This window comes from Nycticebus coucang, chromosome 14 (assembly GCF_027406575.1).
Source record: "Nycticebus coucang isolate mNycCou1 chromosome 14, mNycCou1.pri, whole genome shotgun sequence".
NCBI lineage: Eukaryota > Metazoa > Chordata > Mammalia > Primates > Lorisidae > Nycticebus > Nycticebus coucang.
In genome coordinates this window covers 47,441,719-47,460,772 of record NC_069793.1, presented here as the reverse complement: position 1 = coordinate 47,460,772, position 19,054 = coordinate 47,441,719, and the positions used below count along the sequence as shown (strand labels likewise).

At 44.7% G+C, this 19,054-nt stretch overlaps 1 protein-coding gene across 3 annotated transcripts in view; it reads right to left on the bottom strand.

Annotated features, from left to right (window-relative positions):
* Positions 1–19,054, bottom strand: part of PLEKHA7 (pleckstrin homology domain containing A7) — a 226,704-nt gene that overhangs the window by 141,373 nt on the left and 66,277 nt on the right. Inside the window, exon 1 of one of the 3 annotated variants that reach the window (XM_053562388.1) lies at positions 2,270–2,668. The exons of the other annotated variants lie outside the window; for them this stretch is intronic. Coding sequence (XP_053418363.1) covers positions 2,270–2,352 — 83 coding nt within the window. The 5' untranslated portion in view covers positions 2,353–2,668. Of the gene's footprint in view, positions 1–2,269; positions 2,669–19,054 lie in introns of those variants that run through there. 3 annotated transcript variants of the gene reach the window in all.

Genomic DNA, 19,054 nt, shown 5'->3' with positions numbered 1-19,054 from the left:
TCAGACAGTGACTGGGCCATTAGTGAATATTCAGCCAGGGTCAGCAGGCCAAAAGGTGAGCAAACATTAGATGGCAGGATTGGACAGACTTTCCATAATGGAAAAAACTTATTCCAAATCAGGACCATCTCCAAACCCTCAACATGGAGAGCGCTAGCAGTTCAGGGCAAGGGTGGGGAAGGTGGCAGTCTAAAAGCAAGAGCTGAGTGTACTGGGGGAAGATACTGCTGAGCAGTCACACCACAAACCCAGGTGGCAGGACAGGTGGCATGGATTCCCCAATAACCCATGGTAACAGAGTCAGCAGTCTCTCTGAAGTCAAGCCCTCCCTTGCTCATTCCCTCCCAAGGGCAGCTCAGCCAATGGAGACCAATGCAGGGAGGCGGATGAACCCAGTAAGCTGAGTCACTAAGGAAAGGGGCAGAAAATTGGGGCAAGGGATGTGGGGGTAGCACAGCAGTCTGTCTCAGAGAACCTCACTGAACTGACAACACAAAGCCCATACCCAGAAGTAAAATCTCCTTCCCTGCACTCCTGGCCTGCCATGAGCCCACTCCCCTCCCCACTCTACTGCCCCCGCCCCTTACATCAGCCCAGGCCCCTCTTGTACTCCCCAAAATGTCAGCTTCCAAGAGACGCTTATTCTCCTCTTCCTCACACTCTATAGGACCTTCAACCCTCTGGTTTACAGAACTGAATACTCTAAGCCAGCAAAGAGATAATAGCTTTCCCGTCTCTAAGGCACAAAGCTACCAGGAAGACTGAGTTTGGCAATGCTCCTAAGGCCTCACCTGGAGCAAAATCTCCTCAGGCCTGCATTCAGCCAGGCCCCATCCATCCCACCTCCCCAAAGCCCAGCCACATCCACAGCCTTCTATTTAAGGCCTGGGTCTTTCCATTCCCATTTGTTATGGCCCCACCAGAAATAACCCAGCACTCACAGAGCACACCCTGTCTTAGATTCACCAGTGTCTGGCACGAGAGGGGAATTGAAAGTGCCCGAGGGAGGAGCTTCACCCCGACACACAATTCCCCATCTGGACCCCCATATTCCTCTCCTGTAGGGCCTTGGGAGAGACAGGCCAGGTAACTCACTGGCACTTTTGTCTATTCCCACAGTCCTACAAAAAGGAGCCAGAAAAGACACCCCAGGGCACTTGTGGAGCCTGTGAGGAGGTTTTCAGACATTGAGTCTAGGACAGGCTGCTTCTGACGCTGCCTGCTGAGAGGTCTGGGTGTCACACACCTGGTCAGAAAGAGCTTTACCAGGAAGTTTCCTGATGCAGGGGACCAGGGTGAGGTTCCTTTTGTAAGGCCAAGGAGGAAAGGTATAAGCTGGTTCCAGATAGATAAAAACTGAGGGGTGCTCCCTTTCTGCCCCACCCTCCGAAGACAGGCTGTCAGACTGGGAAAGGGATCCCTTCCCCAACTGCTGGTCCCTGGGGGGATGCCCTCAACCTCTCTGGAAATAGACTGCAAACCTTAAGCATAATCTCCATGCCAAAGCCAAAAAAGAAATGGGGGTGGGGGGGACCGCAACCCACCAATCCCACTTCCACATTCTCTTTCTCTAGCCTAGACACATTAATAATTAACTTGCCTACCCAGGAGCTTGCCGGTTGCCATAAAATATGAGTAATAGCACGGGAACCGCAGCCCCATGTCTGCAGGCTTCAGGGCTCAGGGCTGGGACGGGAGCCTGGAACAAAGCCTCCGCATTCCTCTGGGAAGGTGTGTCTGAAACCAGAGCTGTCACAGGCCAGAAGCTGACCCTTTACCTCTCTCTTCCTCAGCCGGCTCCCGGCAAGTATGGGTGGAGAGGCTCCCAGGGGAGGTGGGCAGGCGCCCCAGCGCGCAGGATGGAACGCTCGGCCAGGTGGCCTTCGCCTACCTCTCGGTCCCCACTCCCTTCCACCGCTGGCCAGCTGCTGTCCCCGCAGCCCAAATACCTCCCGGCCGTAGGGCCCCCAAACGCAGTTGATTTCGGGAGCCGCGAGGTCTGCTGAGAGAGAATCCTGTTACCATGAACGCTGGCTGTACTTGGAGACTGGATTCTTAAAACAAGGCAGCTCCCTCGCGCCCTTCCCGATGAGTAACCCAAAGCCAGTTGCCGGCTCAATGAATCCTCCCCACAGAAACTCCAGTGGCCGGCGACGGCTCCCTCCACGCCAGCTCCCAAGACACAAAGCGCCCCCAAAGGCAGCTTGCACCCTGTTCCCTGCAAGCCCGACATCCCGCAAACCCCAAAAGTTACAACGCGCGCACACACCTGCAGGCCCCCCTTGACAGCCCCCGCCACCTCCCCAGGGCGGCGGGGCACGCATCCGGAGGCGGGCAGCGCCGCGGCTCCATGCGCCAGCTCCGCGAGCCCGGGCTGGCCACCGGTCAGTGACGCTGGGCGGCAGAGCGCACCGGGGCCTCAGCGCGCCAGCGGTGCATCGCGCGCAGTCCTCGTCCCAGCCCCGGCCTTTCGGAAGAGCCCACACCCACTTGACATCAGCGCGGACCAGAGCACGTGGCGCAGCGCCAGACGGCGGACCCTGGCGGTCCAGAGCTCGCGCCAGGGGCTGCCGCTCGGCCGGGACGGCGCGTCTGAGTGCAGCACAGCCCTTTCTTCGCAGACGATGCTGCAAGCGGGAGGCGGTAGGGAGACGAGGGAGGAGGGAACCCCGCTGAGGGGCAGGACCTCAGAACTGCGCTGCTATGGCGCCCAGCCAGCCACCAGCAGACCTGACATCTGTAGCCGCAAGTGCCCATCGACTGTGAAGACCAGCTGTCCGTGACTCAGGTTGCTGTTCTCTCCCCTCCAAAAGCCCTGACCTTGAATTCTCTTCCCCAGAATGACTCAAGGAGGTTTCTCTCTAACAATCGCCCAGGCTGATTCTGGCAAGACAGGAATCAATGCTCGGTTGGATGTGTTGCTGACCCCATGGCCCAGGAGACCGCCACCAGGCACCCAGCCAAGCCAACCATACCCTCTGGATCAGCTGGTTTCTTTCTTCTATCAATGCCCTTGGCAATAAGGGACGGCTTCTCCTGGTTCTGCAGGCAATCAAAAACAACACTGCCAGCAGCCTGAACACACATCTAATTCATTCATTAGCTGCTTTCCAAATATTTAAACATTTATTAGAGGCGGTGCCTGTAACTCAGTGGGTAGGGCGCTGGCCACATATACCAAGGCTGGGGGTTCGAACCTGGCCTGTGCTAGCTAAAACAACAATGACAACTGCAACAACAACAAAATAGCTGGGTGTTGTGGCAGGCACCTGTAGTCCCAGCTACTTGGGAGGCTGAGGCAAGAGAATGGCTTAAGCCCATGAGTCTGAGGTTGCTGTGAGCTGTGATGTCACAGCACTCTACTCAGGGCGACAGTTTGACACTCTGTCTCAAAAAAAAAAAAACATTTATTAAGGATTAGAACATGCCAGGAGCAACAGACAGTAGATAAAGTTCCTACATTCATAGAGCTTATAGTCTAGTCAGGTAGAGACATATTAAATACAGAACAAATAAAATCACAGTTGTTGCAAGGGTGTTGAAGAGGAGTTTAACAATGCCCTAGGGAGTCCTAAATTGTCTTGGCAGTCAAGAAAGGCTTCCCTGAGGAAGTGACACTTGACTGGTGAGCTATGAAGATGAGATATCCAGAGGACAGGCTCCCATTCACAGGTGGAGATGATTAAGCAGAAGAAACCTACCATGCCAGGGACACCTGGGCTTTGTCCTGGAGGGGCACAGTGTGGCTCATGGGCCCTAGAAGAAAGCCTAGCTATCAGTCTCTCCTGACCCATGGCTGTCCTACCCTGATGAAAGAGCACTGCATAGGAAGTCAGGAACCTTCACTTCTGGCTCCCACTCAATCATCAGTTTGCTCTGAGGCCGTACAGAAATCCCTTCCACTGTCTGGTTTCAGGGTCTCTATCTAAAGTGAAGGTCTGGATTTAGACAGTATTTCTCACTTTTTTTTTTTTTTTTGCAGTTTTTGGCCAGGGCTGGGTTTGAACCCGCCACCTCCCGCATATGGGGCCAGCACCCTACTCCTCTGAGCCACAGGCACCGCCCCATTTTTTTTTTTTTTAACTCACATTCCCTTTTGGATAAATATAAAAATGTCAGGGTGGTGCCTGTGGCTTAGTGAGTAGGGCACCAGCCCCATATACTGAAGGTAGCAGGTTCAAACCCGGCCCCAGCCAAAAACTGCAAAAAAAAAAAAAAAAGGAAAAAAAATATATACACATACACATGCATACACAAATGTCATTCTATTCTGTACCCTCCATGATGACAAGACCAAATTATCTTCCAAATAAAAAATTATGATATACTTTTTAAGTATATGCTCTTTTAAGATCGTACATGCTCTTTAAGTATTAAGGAATAGTCTTGTCTTTAGAGGATTATGGCTGAGGATAGATTGGAGAGAGGAGTAAAGAAATGGCCTCCAAACTCACCCTTCTGCTATTGGTCCCAATCTTCCCCATAAACCCAGCCACCATCACTTATGATCTCTAGCCGTGTTTCTTTTATTCTTTCCAGGATAAATTGGCCAGGCAATGAACAGTAGCTCGGGGTCATTAAAAAAAAAAAAAAAAAAGCATGCTATGGAAGACTCTTCTGAATGATAATTTCCAAGAATTCTGGGAAATAGACACTTTGAAGTAAGCATACAATGTTCCTGGAGACAATTTAGCAATATAAATTCAAAGCCCTAAAAATGCTCATATTCTGGGTGGTGCCTGTGGCTCAGTGAGTAGGGCACCAGCCCCATATACTGAGGGTAGCAAGTTCAAACCCGGCCCCGGCCAAACTGCAATAAAAAATACGCGGGCACTGTGGCAGGCGCCTGTAGTCCCAGCTACTTGGGAGGCTGAGGCAAGAGAATTGCCTAAGCCCAAGAGATGGGGGTTGCTGTGAGCTGTGACGCCACTGTGACAACACTCTACCAAGGGCGACAAAGTCTCTAAAAAGAAAAAAAGACTCTGTCTCTAAAAAGAAAAAATATGCTCAGTCATTGAACTATTAATTCCACATCTAAGAATTTATCCATAGGACTTAATTGTGGGTAGACACAAACATTTATCCACAAGGATGTTCATTTCAACATTTTTATAACAGCAAATAAATGGAAATGACCTAAATGTACAACAGGAAATTGGTTAATAAACTGTGGTACATTCTTATAATGGAATACATGGAACTTTAGAAATGATACACTGTCTAAAATATTGTTGAATGAAAGAAAAGGCTACAAAATAAATGATCCTAATTGTCTGTGTGTATGCACAGGGACTCAAGAGTGTGTTGTGGGAGGCTGGGGAATGGTAAGCACATGTGTTCGTTTTTCTTACTGGTTGACTCAGAACCTACTACCTGAAGCAAAACATGATGCAACTATGGTATATAATCCTCACAATGAATAAATCTATTAAAGTTATAGAACCTAAACATTAAAACAGGCTGGAATAGACCTTTAGACCTTACAGGCAAGCGGGAACATAATTTCATTTTTCACTATCATCCACTCCCCATTAGGGACTTGATAGTAATCTTAAAGGTAGAATGGTTTTGCACCCAGACTTTTCATTTCATATAGATTTTTTGTTGCTCTTTCCTTGAGTTTAACTTTAGTGAGCATAAAAATAACTGTCCGCAGTGGTTTAGGGTATGTTTGACTTTATGAGATTTTTTTTTACCATATACTCTGAACTTTAGAACCTGACATTATATGAAAGTTCAGTTAAAAAAAAAAAAAAAAAGACTGCCAAAAGAATTTTTAGTAAAATTTCAACAATGTCAGAACTACAGCTGATTTTTTTTTTATTTCTTTCCTTGGTATTTTCTATGCTTTCCAAGTTGTCTGACAACATACCAGGGGTTCCCAAAAAATGCATACACATTTTAAGAGATGTTATGTAATTACCTTTTGAAGTTGAATTAAATTATGGTAGCAATGTGTAGTATGCTACTCACTCAAAAGATGGTGTTAAACTAATGAATGCTAGCATCATGAGGAGACAGGTCAGTCATAGAAAATGGGGGAAGCACGGTTGTCATTCACGGAGCGCAAGACCATTTTGAAGTGGTATTTGAAATTTGAGAATGTTGTGGAACTACAATGCCAATGGAGGCGTGAGTATGCAACAGAACCTCCAACATGCCTAACAAGTGCACACATTCATGATAAGTTTGACATGCATGGTACTGTGTGTGATATTCACAAAAGAGGTGTGGTTGAGTTTTCTGCATGTTCTCCTTGACTCCTTGACACTCTCCTTAACACTCCTTGACTTCTACCCCTGGGGAACCTTAAAGGATGTGGTATACATAGAAAACCAGCTACACTAGCAGCACTTTGGGAAGAATTTGAAATGGCATGCTTTCAAATACAGGTGGATGCTTTGGTCAATGCTGCTCAAGCAGTGATTTGCCATTATCAAAAGTGTCTGGATACTGATAGCAACCACTCTGAGTACCTCTTGCAATTGGAGAAGCCAGACATGACTTGTACTCTTCTTTTGCTACTGGTATATATTGAGTATTACAATTGTAATATAGTTTTTTCCTTTGTTAAAATGTGTACATCTTTCTTTGACACCCTCTGTATATTACTTTGCTAATCAGAATATAAAATGCCCCTTAAAAAAGAACAGGGTTGAAAACCCTCTAAATGATAAACTAAAAAGAAACTATGCCTGGACTTTAAAAGGGGTGACTCTTTTGAAGGGCATCTGACCATCCCTTTCATATTCTTCCCCTCTGCAAGCTCTCACAGAGCCCCAGGTGGTGCCCCAGCACCCAAGGACAGACAGTACATCGTCGCTAGGATACCATGCAGGAAAAACTGGCAAGAAAATTATTTTTACATTTACCTCCTGGGCTGTGCTCATAACTATGCCCAGAAGCTTATACTACAGGTTCCAAAATGAAGCAGCCTTGACCATCAGCTAATGGATCTTTCCCCTACTTTTAAAACTCTCTACCAAATACTCAGGATTCTTAATAAGCTGAGAGCATTTAAGGCATATACCCTTGGTCCTAAGGACTCAAAACTAGTCAGCCTGCTTTTCCCACACCTGATGTGCCACCAAGCACACAGGTAAGAACCAGCTGAATAAAAGCAACCTATAAATTAGACCGGACTCAGTGATAACTAGTTGGATAATCTGTGCCTCTGCTTCTCTTTGGCAAATAGCCTAATAAAGGTTCTACATTCCTCTTAGGAGCATCAATGTAAACGTGTTTTGCCCCACATCAGTGTAAAGAATTATTATTTAATGAAAATACACGCTGGGGGTTTAGGGAAGGGAAGAAGAGAGCTGGTTAGGTGAGGTACCTTTAGCACAAGGCTGTTAAACTACAATTTGCCTCACATGTTGCGCTTTCCAAGAACCTAGAGAACTCACAGATCAGAGGCAGGAGCAGACACAGGACGGATAACTGTGCTGATTCTGGGGCATAACTCAAGAACTCCTAAGGACAGAAGATAGGTAGGATTAAAACTCCACGCTGGGGACCCAGGTTTCTCAAGACACCATAGGCAGCTAGGCATCATGGCGTGCCCCTATATTCCCAGCTACTCAAGAAGCTATAAAGCAAGAGGATCACTTGAGCCCAAGCGTATGAGGTTGCAGTGAGCTATGATGATGCCACCTTACTCTACTCCGGGCAATGATGTGAGATTTTTGTCTCAAAAACATGGGGCCTTTGTTTGGAGAGTGAACAGAGAGGAGGAAAGCACAAACATTAAGGGCCGGTAATTCTGATTATTCCAGAATTGTTTCTGAGAAGAAAGGAACAAAATCAAATCTGAATTTCAAAAATAACTTTAATGAGACCAAATGTATCAGAAGGTCCAACCCCTCCCAGGCAACAGCTCAGAGACAAAAATGAAGTTTTTGTCCTAAGCTGGAAACATTGAACACACAAAGCCAATCTGAGCCTGGGACTTGGGTAATTGAGGTGGGAAAAAGGCCTGCTTGTTCTATGATCAGAGATCAAAAGCCAACCAAATAAGAGTTTTGTTCAAATGAATAAGTCATAATTAAATACAAGTTGGAGAGATTTTTTTAATCACAAAACACCTAATTAGCTAGAACACATATAGGACCAATGATCTTCATACTTTTTTTTTTTCCAGAGACAAGAGTCTCACTCTATCGCCCTCGGTTGGTGTCACAGCTCACAGCAACCTCCAACTCCTGGGCTTTGGCCATTCTCTTGCCTCAGCCTCCCAAGTAGCTGGGAGGACAGGCGCCCACAACGCCCAGCTATTTTTTGTTGCAGTTTGGCCGGGGCCGGGTTCAAACCTGCCACCCTCTGTATATGGGGCCGGCACCCTACCCACTGAGCCACAGGCGCCGCCCTATCTTCATATTTCTATCTTAACCAGAATAACCCCAGGTTAGAAATGCAGGTTCCAGGGGCCCAGAGAATCTAATGCCAAAAGTTTAGAGTGAGCCCAGGAATTTGCATTTGAGCAACACTTCAGGTGATTTGGCTATTTATGGCCCAGGGCCCAAACTTTGAGAAATTCTAAGCTATGGAGGCTAAGAAGGACTAACACACCTGTCTCCTTTTGTCTTCTAGCTGGAGTCACCTAAGTAGGCTTGAATTAATTCATAATTGAAGCTGAATGGAATCCAGTTGGTACCTCTTGTGAAACCTCACCAAAATTACAAAACTAAAGCATGATAAAGAATGTGAGAAAGAGGAAAACACAAGTAAAGAAAGTACCTGCCACATAGATATTTCTACAAAACTGATAACTTTTAAAAGAATGAGGATGGTGTATAATGTACTTTTTTTTTTTTTTTGAGAAAAAGTCTCACTCCTTTGCCCTGGGTAGAGTGCCACTGAGTCACCATAGCTTACAGCAACCTCAAATTCTTGGGCTCAAGACAATCTCTTGCCTCAGGCTTCCAAGCAGCTTGGACTACAGATGCCCACCACAAAGCCTGGATAGGTTTTCTATTTTTAGTAGATATAGGGTCTTGCTCTGGCTCAGGCTAGTCTTGAACTCCTGAGCTCAAACAATCCACCTGCCTCAGCCTCCCAGAGTGCTAGGATTACAAGTGTGACACACCATGCCCAGCAAAGATGGTGTACTTTTGAAAACTGTACAGTCTCATCTCATACTCATAAGCTAGGTATGAATACTCTAAACTCACCAGTGTTATTACCTAAAAACTTCACGGACTCACACAGAACTGCATTAAGATCTGGGTTCACCCACATACTAGCTACCCAGCTAGTGTTCTTGGATAACTTCTTTTCTTCCCTAAGCCATTATTTCCTCAACTCTAAAATGAGATTTAAAATACCAACCTTTGCAGGATTTTTATTAGGATCAAATAATAATTTTGTAAGTGCATGGGACACATCAGATACTAGGTAAATGGTAGCTATCATTATTTATTCAATCAACAAACATTAGGGCCTTCTACAAATGTTATTATAGGCACAAGATATATGGTAATGACAAAAGGGATAGGGAAAGAAATACATCTAATAAATAAGTAAACAAATTATTTCAGATACTTAAGTGTGCTATGAAGAAAAGAAAATAGGCCAGGGGTGGTGGCTCATACCTATAATCCTAGCAGTCTAGGAGGCTGAGGTGAGTGGATTGCTTGAGCTCAGGAGTTCAAGACCAGCCTGAGTAAGAGCGAGACCCCATCTCTACTAAAAATAGAAAAACTGGCCAGGTGTAGTAACACATGCCTGTAGTCCCAGCTACTTGGGAGGCTGAGACGAGAGGATGTCTTGAGCCCCAGAGGTTGAGGTTGCTGTGAGCTATGATGCCAAAGTCCTCTACCAAGGGCAATGAGCATTTCAGACAGAGAACAGATGTAAATAAATGATTCCTGGGAAGGGAGAAGGTGAGAAGTAAGAAGTGAGGCTGGAACTCAGTGACTAGTGGAGAAAGTAGGAAAAGATAAAGTGAGGAAGCAGGTTAGAGAAGTTATCTGGGACCTTGTAATACCTGATACGAATTTGGATGCTCTTCCAAGGACAATAGGATACCATGGAAGGGTTTAAAAGAAAGGAGAGGCATGATCTAATTTGTTCTTCAAAAAGATTTCTGTAGCTTCTACACGGAGAATGGCCTGGGGATTAGAGACAATAAATAAAAACCTAATATTTATTCAGAGCTTAACTGTGTGCTCTGACTGTCCTTAGAACTTTATATGTGTGATCTTCTTTAATTCTCACGAAAACTTTTTGACATGAGTACTATTATTACCCCAATTTTACAGATGACAAAACCTAGGCCTAAAGAGGTCAGGTAACCTGCTCATCACAGTGAGCGGAGGATCCGGCATGCAAGCCAGTCGAAGTGCAGTGCCTTTGCAATGACGATGAAAAGAAGTGGGAACAAGCAGGGACAAGAGACTGTGGCAGCAGTATGGTTAAGGGAAGGTGGTGGCTGTCCCAAATGGCAATGGGTAAAATTAGTAGAGCCAACAGGACTTAGAGAGGGGATTTATGACAGGTGAAGGAAAGAGAAAAACAAAGAAGACTTCCAAGTCTTTGGTTTGAGCCACTGAGTGGATGCCAGTGCTGCTTCCTGAGATGATTAGGCCTGGAGGAAGAACAAGTCAAGGGGAGGGGAGACATTAAAAGTAACCCTGTTTTGGACATGTTAGTTTGCTGTGTCCGTTAAATGTCTAAGTGGAAGGCAGTGAAGTGTGGTAGTCCTCACTCAGGGATGGGGTCAGGAGTGGGATGAGTGGTACCTCATGGTCCTGTGTCACCTTACTGGGTGTATGGGGACGGTGGGTCTCCCAGCTATACATCTCCAGTTGACTATAACAAGCAACAGCAGAGCCACAGATCAGCATAAGATAGAACTTGCTCTGAGGCTATAAGCACCCTGCCCAGGCCACCCTCTGTGATCCAACCAAGTCAGCGTCCCAGCCCCACCCTCTGAACCAGGTTCCTGGGAGCCTATCTAACCAGCATTCTTTCAGGATGACCTTCCAACATGAAGTCTCCAAAAGGCAACATGAAGCACCCTGGCCCTGAGGAGAGGCTGGAAATAGGAGCCATAAAAGAAAGGTTATCAGACATCCTGCCAGCTTGTGAGAAAGAGGAGTTCTGCACCCCTCCTTCCACTTCAACAGTCCTTTTTTGGCCCTCCTATCACTGCAGCCCATCCGGGTGTGAGGCCCTGGAACCAGTTGCGAGGGTCTGAGTGCCATGATAATGAAAGAGTTTCCAAAATAAGCCTCCCACTTTCAGGTTTCCCAAATGCCCAGGTTACAGTATTCCCAGAAAAATACCAACCTCTCTTGATAAAATACTTTCAGTATGGACACCTCCTTGGCTCAGAGGAAATGGGTGTGTGCTTAGAGGTCAGGTAAAGGTTGGAAGGGAAAAAGAAGCAATCTTTAAGGTTCCACTGAAAATGTCAGGAACATGAAGCAGCCCATGTTTACACAGAGATTTCCGAAACCCAGAGTAGCTTCCACGTAGCTTTAAAAAAAATGGCTACATCAACTTGTCCAATGAATGGCTTTTTATCCTAAAAGAAATAGTACCAGGCTGTTCTCATTCTCCTTGTCTCCTTAGGCTTAATCTCCTAATATATACTCTTGCCAGACCTGATCGTTTTATTTTTTTTATCCATATTTTATTCCTTTCCCATAAGCTACCTTGAATCCACTATGGAATAGGATAAAGCATAAATGAATGGACAAATAGTACACAGTCTTGACATTCCTGGATATTAAACTTTCAGATCCCTGTAATCAATGAAAGCTGTTTATTGTGAATGTTAACTGGAAGTTAAGGGGAGGAAATACTCTACTTAATATATAAAATATGTTACGGGCAAGAGACATGAATAGAACCTTCTCTAAAGAAGACAGATGAATGGCTAACAAATATATGAAAAAAGCTCATCATCCCTAATTATCAGAGAAATACAAATCAAAACCACCCTGAGATATCATCTAACCCCAGCGAGAATGGCCCACATCACAAAATCTCAAAACTGCAGGTGCTGGCGTGGATGTGGAGAGAAGGGAACACTTTTACACTGCTGGTGGGACTGCAAACTAATAAAACCTTTTTGGGGGCGGCGCCTGTGGCTCAGTCGGTAAGGCGCTGGCCCCATATACGGAGGGTGGCGGGTTCAAGCCCGGCCCCGGCTGAACTGCAACCAAAAAATAGCTGGGCGTTGTGGCGGGCGCCTGTAGTCCCAGCTACTCGGGAGGCTGAGGCAAGAGAATCGCTTAAGCCCAGGAGTTGGAGGTTGCTGTGAGTTGTGTGATGCCATGGCACTCTACCGAGGGCCACAGGGTGAGACTCTGTCTCTACAAAAAAAAAAAAAAAAAACCTTTTTGGAAGGAAGTATGGAGAACCCTCAAAGAACTCAAGCTAGACCTCCCATTTGATCCTGCAATCCCATAACTGGGCATCTACCCAGAAGGAAAAAAATCCTCTTATCATAAGGACACTTGTACTAGACTGTTTACTGCAGCTCAATTTACAATCGCCAAAATGTGGAAACAGCCTAAATGCCCACCAACCCAGGAATGGATTAACAAGCTGTGGTATATGTACACCATGGAATACTATTCAGTCATTAAAAAAATGGAGATTTTACATCCTTCGTATTAACCTGGATGGAAGTGGAAGACATTATTCTTAGTAAAGTATCACAAGAATGGAGAAGCATGAATCCTATGTACTCAATTTTAATATGAGGACAATTAATGACAATTAAGGATGCGGTGGGGATGGGGAAAGGGGAGAGCAGAGAGAGAAAGAAGGAGAGAGGGGTGGGGAAAGGAAGAGCAGAGAGAGGGAAGGAGGGAGAGGGTGGGGCCATGGTGTGTGCCACACCTTTTGGTTTGGGAGCAAGACAGGATTGTAAGAGGGACGTTGCCTAACAAATGCAATCAGTGTAACCTGGTTTCTTGTACCCTGAATGAATCTCCAACAATAAAAAAAAAAAAAAGATGATTTAAAAAAATATATATATAATATGTTACAATTTTAATCTCTTTAGGTTAAAAAAAATGTGCTCATAATTAATATTTGTATTTCTCATGTTTTCCTGTCCCTAATTACCTAAACAATAATTTATGGGGAACGTCAGTGAAATTTTATGTAATACACGTGTAAGGTAATTTTGTGGCTCTTACCATTCAAACCAGGAACAACAGGATGCCAGTTCAATAACTTCAAATAAGACTTGTCAAAGCTACCACAGGGAAATCAGAATCAGACTCAATCTAAATCCATCCACAAACAAAGCCGGAATCTGTCAGTCCTTTTCTGACGTGGGGAGGTAAAGGCATGTCAATGCCCACTGCTATTCTCTACTGTTCTTCTAAATGCCGAAATGCACTTTAAGAACATGAAATATCCAGCAGCCTCGGAGCCCAATTTTGGAAACATACAAATTATTAGGTTTTTTAAATCACTGCTATGAGCTAAAATCCTTCATGAGACTAGAGGGCCAAAGATAGAAACCAAAAGACTTATCACATTTACAGACATCACCCTAAGTGCCTTCTTCAGGGATACTCTCTAACATAAACCCAAATATAGCAATTATTCAGATCCCCATGTGCAAGCAGCACATGTTTTTGAGGAGGCTTGTTCTCAAGGGAGCAAAGGAAAAGTGGTATTTTTGTCTAGCATCTTTTATCACCAGAAGCCACTAGAACCAGTATCTTGGCACCCCCAAAGCACACAGTGATGACAGATGCTTAAAATGCTCACCCTGAGGACTTGCAACCTTGAGGAAGAACAGACAGATCAAATTATACCTTGTTGTACTTTGAAATGTGTTCTACTGCCTTCTAGTATTTTGACGATTGATAATCTACGCAGTTCACGGTAGATGGCAACACTGAGCCATGAGAATATACTGTTTGCCAACCTTGCTAAATAGAGAAAGTCTAATGTGATAATGAACCCATTCTAAAAATTAGGTCTTTATTAAAATAATGACAGTGGGGACAAAGTAATTAAAAACACATGCCTGATAAACTTGGAATCAAAAACACCATAAAATGTGCTTCCTGACGTGGGCAAATCCAATTATTCCTTGAGACACCTGAATTGTATCTTTTCTCTTTCTTTCTCCCTAGTGGCTTTTATGAAAATAATATTCAACTTCAATATGCCTGCACTTAGGAGACAGTGTGACAAGAGCATTAACACATTCACTGTGTGCAGAGACCAGGGAAAATGAGTTCTGAGACTGCCTTTGCCAGCCCCAGGTGTGGGCTTTCTTTTCCCTAAACTCAAGAGAGATTGGAATGTGGTAGCTGTCAGAAAGCAGCAACAGCCTGTGCCAGAAATACCCTTGCCCAGCTGCTCTAATTGCCAAGAGATAAGAACCCATAACTCACACAGACACTTGTGGCTCAGACTCAGAAACAGCAGGCCAGAAAGAAAAGAGCATGCGTTCTGGAGTCAGACAGACTACGTTGTGACTCTTGCCAGTGATGTGACCTTGGGCAGGCTGTCTCCGTCCCCGCCCCCTGCCCCTGCTGATCATTTGTGAGCACTACCAGTAATGTGTGTACAAAGTGCCTAGTACAGGATTAGACTTAGAGCAGGTGCACTGTAACACAATGGAGTTGTTATGGTTATTAACAATCCCTGAAGGGGACTATGGAATAAAATGAGCTTGGAAGGCTGGGCACGATGGCTCACACCTATAACCTTAGCACTCTGAGAGACTGAGATGAGAGAATCAGTAGAGGTCAGGAGTTCGAGACCGGCCTAAGCAAGAGCGTGACCTTGTCCCTATAAAAAATAGAAAGTTAGCCAGGCATGATGGTGTGCGCCTATAGTCCCAGCTACTCAGGAGGCTGAGGCAGGAAGATCTCTTAAGCCCAGGAGTTCAAGATTGCAGTGAGAGATGATGATACCACTGCAAAAGCTTGGAGATGGGGCAGCGCCTGTGGCTTAAGGAGTAGGGCATTGGCCCCGTATACTGGAGGTAGCAGGTTCAAACCCAGCCCCGGCCAAAAAACTGCAAAAAAAAAAAAAGCTTGGAGATGGCCATCAAGCTCTCTGGACAAGAGACAGTTGCCCCCATGAAAGGGCCTTGATTTCCTGTGAAGGAACTATAAAAATCAGCCACCCACATCCCTGGATGCTTTGGGCTTACTCATTTGTTCAAACAAATATTTACTGTGTGCCAGGATTGTACCAGACACTGAGTACAATACATGTATGGCCCTAGACTCGTGAGGTTTATAGTTTAGTGAAGAAGACGAACTTTCAAAATAACCATGGAAGTTGATCAGAATGTACATCCATGACAAGTACTACAAAGGACAAGCACATGGCCATGAGTAAGTAACATGGTCATCTAAACTGAGGGAACTGACCCAGTCTCAGGAGCCACAGGATAAAGAGGAAAGCTGAAGACCTTGCTTATAAGAAATTCATCAGTAACTTAAAGGAAAAAACTAGGAAGCACTTAGCTACCCCTTAACACCTTAAACTAGGACATTTTTCTACTCTAACAGTAAAATCCAGAAAACCTTCTTTCCCTTTTTGTTTTGGCTGCCAAGAAGCTCCAAGTCAACGTGAAGCTCAGTAGTCACACAGACCCTTAAATACACCCTTATATTCTTCCCAGCCCCTCTGGTTTGTTTTCTTCTTCTTACTTATATTATCCCCAATCTTAATGTCAAATTCCTATTTCTTTTTTATCACTGTATCTAATGTTCATGATACTTTGGTGGAAGGAAGCAGTATATAAATAAAGATTTATTAATACTCTTTCTAGAGGGTGAACTGGAAAGAATAAATAGGGAGTACTTGGCATCCCTGCCTGGCATATTACCCCAGAGGCAGGGAAAGACATCTGGCTTGGTCCACTTTTATCTAAGCAGCGTGTTCCTTGAGGTTTGTGTGTAGTACAATGGTGCTTTTTTCCAGAGCCACTTCATCACATATTTCTTCCCTAACAATTTTCCTTTTGCTTATTTTTCCCTCTGAAACATTTACTGATCTATATTTACAATGAATCTATATTCCAAATATTCCAAGATAGCTGTCCCCTCATTTTTTTTTGAGTTTTGCTCTTTTAATAAAGATAATTCATTCAATATATAACCGAGTCTTTCCTTTCGTACCTTTGAAAGGTATGATATGTACATACAAATCCTTCATCAGACCATGCATCATGATTTTGGGATCAGTCACCCACCTTCCATGGTTAGTTAAAGCTCACTTGTTAAGAGGGTGAAGACAGAAGATGAGAGATGAGGAAGAGCCTGTTACCATTTTTCAATTTGCAATTCATCTGCACCTCATTTTAAAAAATAGAATGTTTTAGTAATAAAATGTCTGTTTCTCATACAAATGTCTGTTCCTCTTCTTGGGCAGACGAAATTTCTTTTTTTCTTTTTTTTTTTTGAGACAGAGTCTCATTATGTCATCTTTGGTAGAGTGAGGTGGCATCACAGCTCACAGCAACCTCAAACTCTTGGGCTCAAGCCATTCTCCTCTCTCAGCCTCCCGAGTAGCTGGGACTACAGGCACCCACCACAACACCCGGGTATTTTTTGATTGTAGTTGTCATGTTTAGCAGGCCCAGGCCAGGTTCGAACCAGCCAGCCCTAGTGTATGTGGCCAGCACCCTAACCAATGAGCTACAGGGGGCTGAGCCAAGATTAAATTTTTGTAAATGATAATCAGACAAAATTCTGTCTTGGCACCTATGGCTCAAGCGGCTAAGGCACCAGCCACATACACCAGAGCTGGTGGGTTCAAGTCCAGCCCCGGCCCACCAAATGACACGGCTGCAACCAAAAAATAGCCAGGCATTGTGGCGGGTGCCGGTGGTCCCAGCTTCGTGGGAGGCAGAGGCGGGAGAATGGCTTGAGCCCAGGAGTTGGAGGTTGCTGTGAGCTGTGATGCTACAGCACTCTACCCAGGGCGACAGCTTGAGGCTCTGTCTCAAAAAAAAAAAAAAAAAAAAAACCAACCAGACAAAATTCTGATTTTTAGAGCTATAAATGGTAGCCCTTATGTTTTCCCTCTTTACTTTACGAAAAGCTTTGGATTGTCTCCCCCCAGGGGGGAAAAAAATACATGAACACAATTTTTACACATAAACACAATTTTGAACTTTAGAAGATTCAAAAACCTCCTAGAGAAACATTTACGAACTTTTTAGGCAGAACCTCCCCCAAGAATAGAACAAATACCTTAATGGTACCCAAAACAGCAGTGTCACAAAAATATTTGAAAAATAAATAACAGTTACATCTAATACAGATAAGATCTATTTCTAATACAGATAAGATCTATTAAGGTTAATTAAAATAACATGAAAAAATTTTAATTTGCTTATTTCGGTTTTGGGAGGTTTTTTTTGCAGTTTTTGGCCAGGGCTGGGTTTGAACCCGACACCTCTGGCATATGGGGCCAGAGCCCTATCCTTTGAGCCACAGGTGCCGCCCTTTTGGAGTTTTTTTTTTTTTTTTTTTTAAGGTAGTCAATGTAAAGAAAAATGCTATAAGGCTATTGCAAAAATGCAGAGGTGAGACAGGAATGCCAGAGTTTAGAATGCTCCTAGTTTAGGAAACACTGCATAAGGGATTCACAAACTCCAGGTTTAAAACCACGTAGATACAGTCTAATGTATCTGTGCTTTACTCAGAAAGCACATCATTCAACGCCACTAATTTTTCTTTCTTCTCTCTTCATGTTCCCTCAGGCTAACAGGCTTAGCTACACACCTCCCCACTGCTCCCTCACCCCACTAGGACTTCCTTCTATTAACCAGCCAGAGGATTCTTTGTTTGCTACAAAGATTTTTATGAAGGGTGAAAGGCTGCCTTGGCATGGAAGATTGTGTGGGGTCAAGGGGTTAGGGGCTCACTCTGAGCTACCCAGACAGAGGTGACTGACCATCGTGGTGACGTGACAAAGATCAGCTGCATTTCACTGACACTCAGATCTAATGAGATCCAGGCATCAGCACAAGAAGTGAGTCGGAAACCCAGGAGTTCAAAGAATGCCCTGTTTGCCAACCCAAAACCATGGCCACTGGGTCTGGAGCAAGAAAGATTAGAGAAGGCCCATCATTAAAACAATCAAAGCTTTAAAATTCCTACCTAGCCCAGTGGAACTGAGAGGTCTCACACACTGCGCTGTAACTTCCAGGAGGAGGAAGACTACTTATGTATCTCCAGCCCCTAGTTCACTGCCTGGCACATGGTTGGTACTTTGAGGAACAGGAAGAATTCAACTACTTTTGGATAAGGAAAAAAAAGTATCTCATCTCTTTTCTTCTTCCCTCTGGTGTCTAGCAGATGCTTCGTACCAGTAGATGCTCAAGAAATGATTCTTTTAAAAGCAAACTGCCTGAGAGTGAATGTTTAAAAATAAATAAAGATAATTATCATTTTTTAAAAAAAGAGCAAAGGAATCCAAGAAACATAATGCCTTTACATTCTCACTCCCCATAGACAAGTTCATGGTGGTAAACAAAATGTCAGGAGGGATTGAACCCAAAATTAAAAGCCAGCTGGTTATAACTGCCCCCACACCCTCCCAGACACAGGCAGGCTCCTCTATTAGCTAAGGGGTCCTGAAGTCATTTCTATCTACTCCATTTCCCCCACCAGGGAAGGAAGCTTAAGATGGAGTATCACACCAAGACCCATGTGCCCTCTACTCTCTGGATAAACAGCTGGATGAACAGCTGGAATTGCACACTTCTTTCCAACCCAACCCTAGAGCTTGCCTCCAAGAAATAACTACTCTCAGGAGAGAAGAAGTATTAAAGGCAGTGGTGTCAAAGTGAGCCAACCCAGCGGGGTCACCAGTTACCTTTAAGAAGTTGAGTATTCAGGATACTCTGAGGATGGGCTACACCACCCTAAGGTTTCCCTAACCAGTTGGATCAAATATTAATGACCAAATGAAGGCTCCATGATCTCAGAGCTGGAAGCTATCCACAAGCTCACCCCTTGACAACATCCTCCAGCTTGGATACCCTCAATGATGAGAGGCCCTATCAAGGTACGTAACCTATGCCAGCTCTGGCTCTATCGACAGTCTG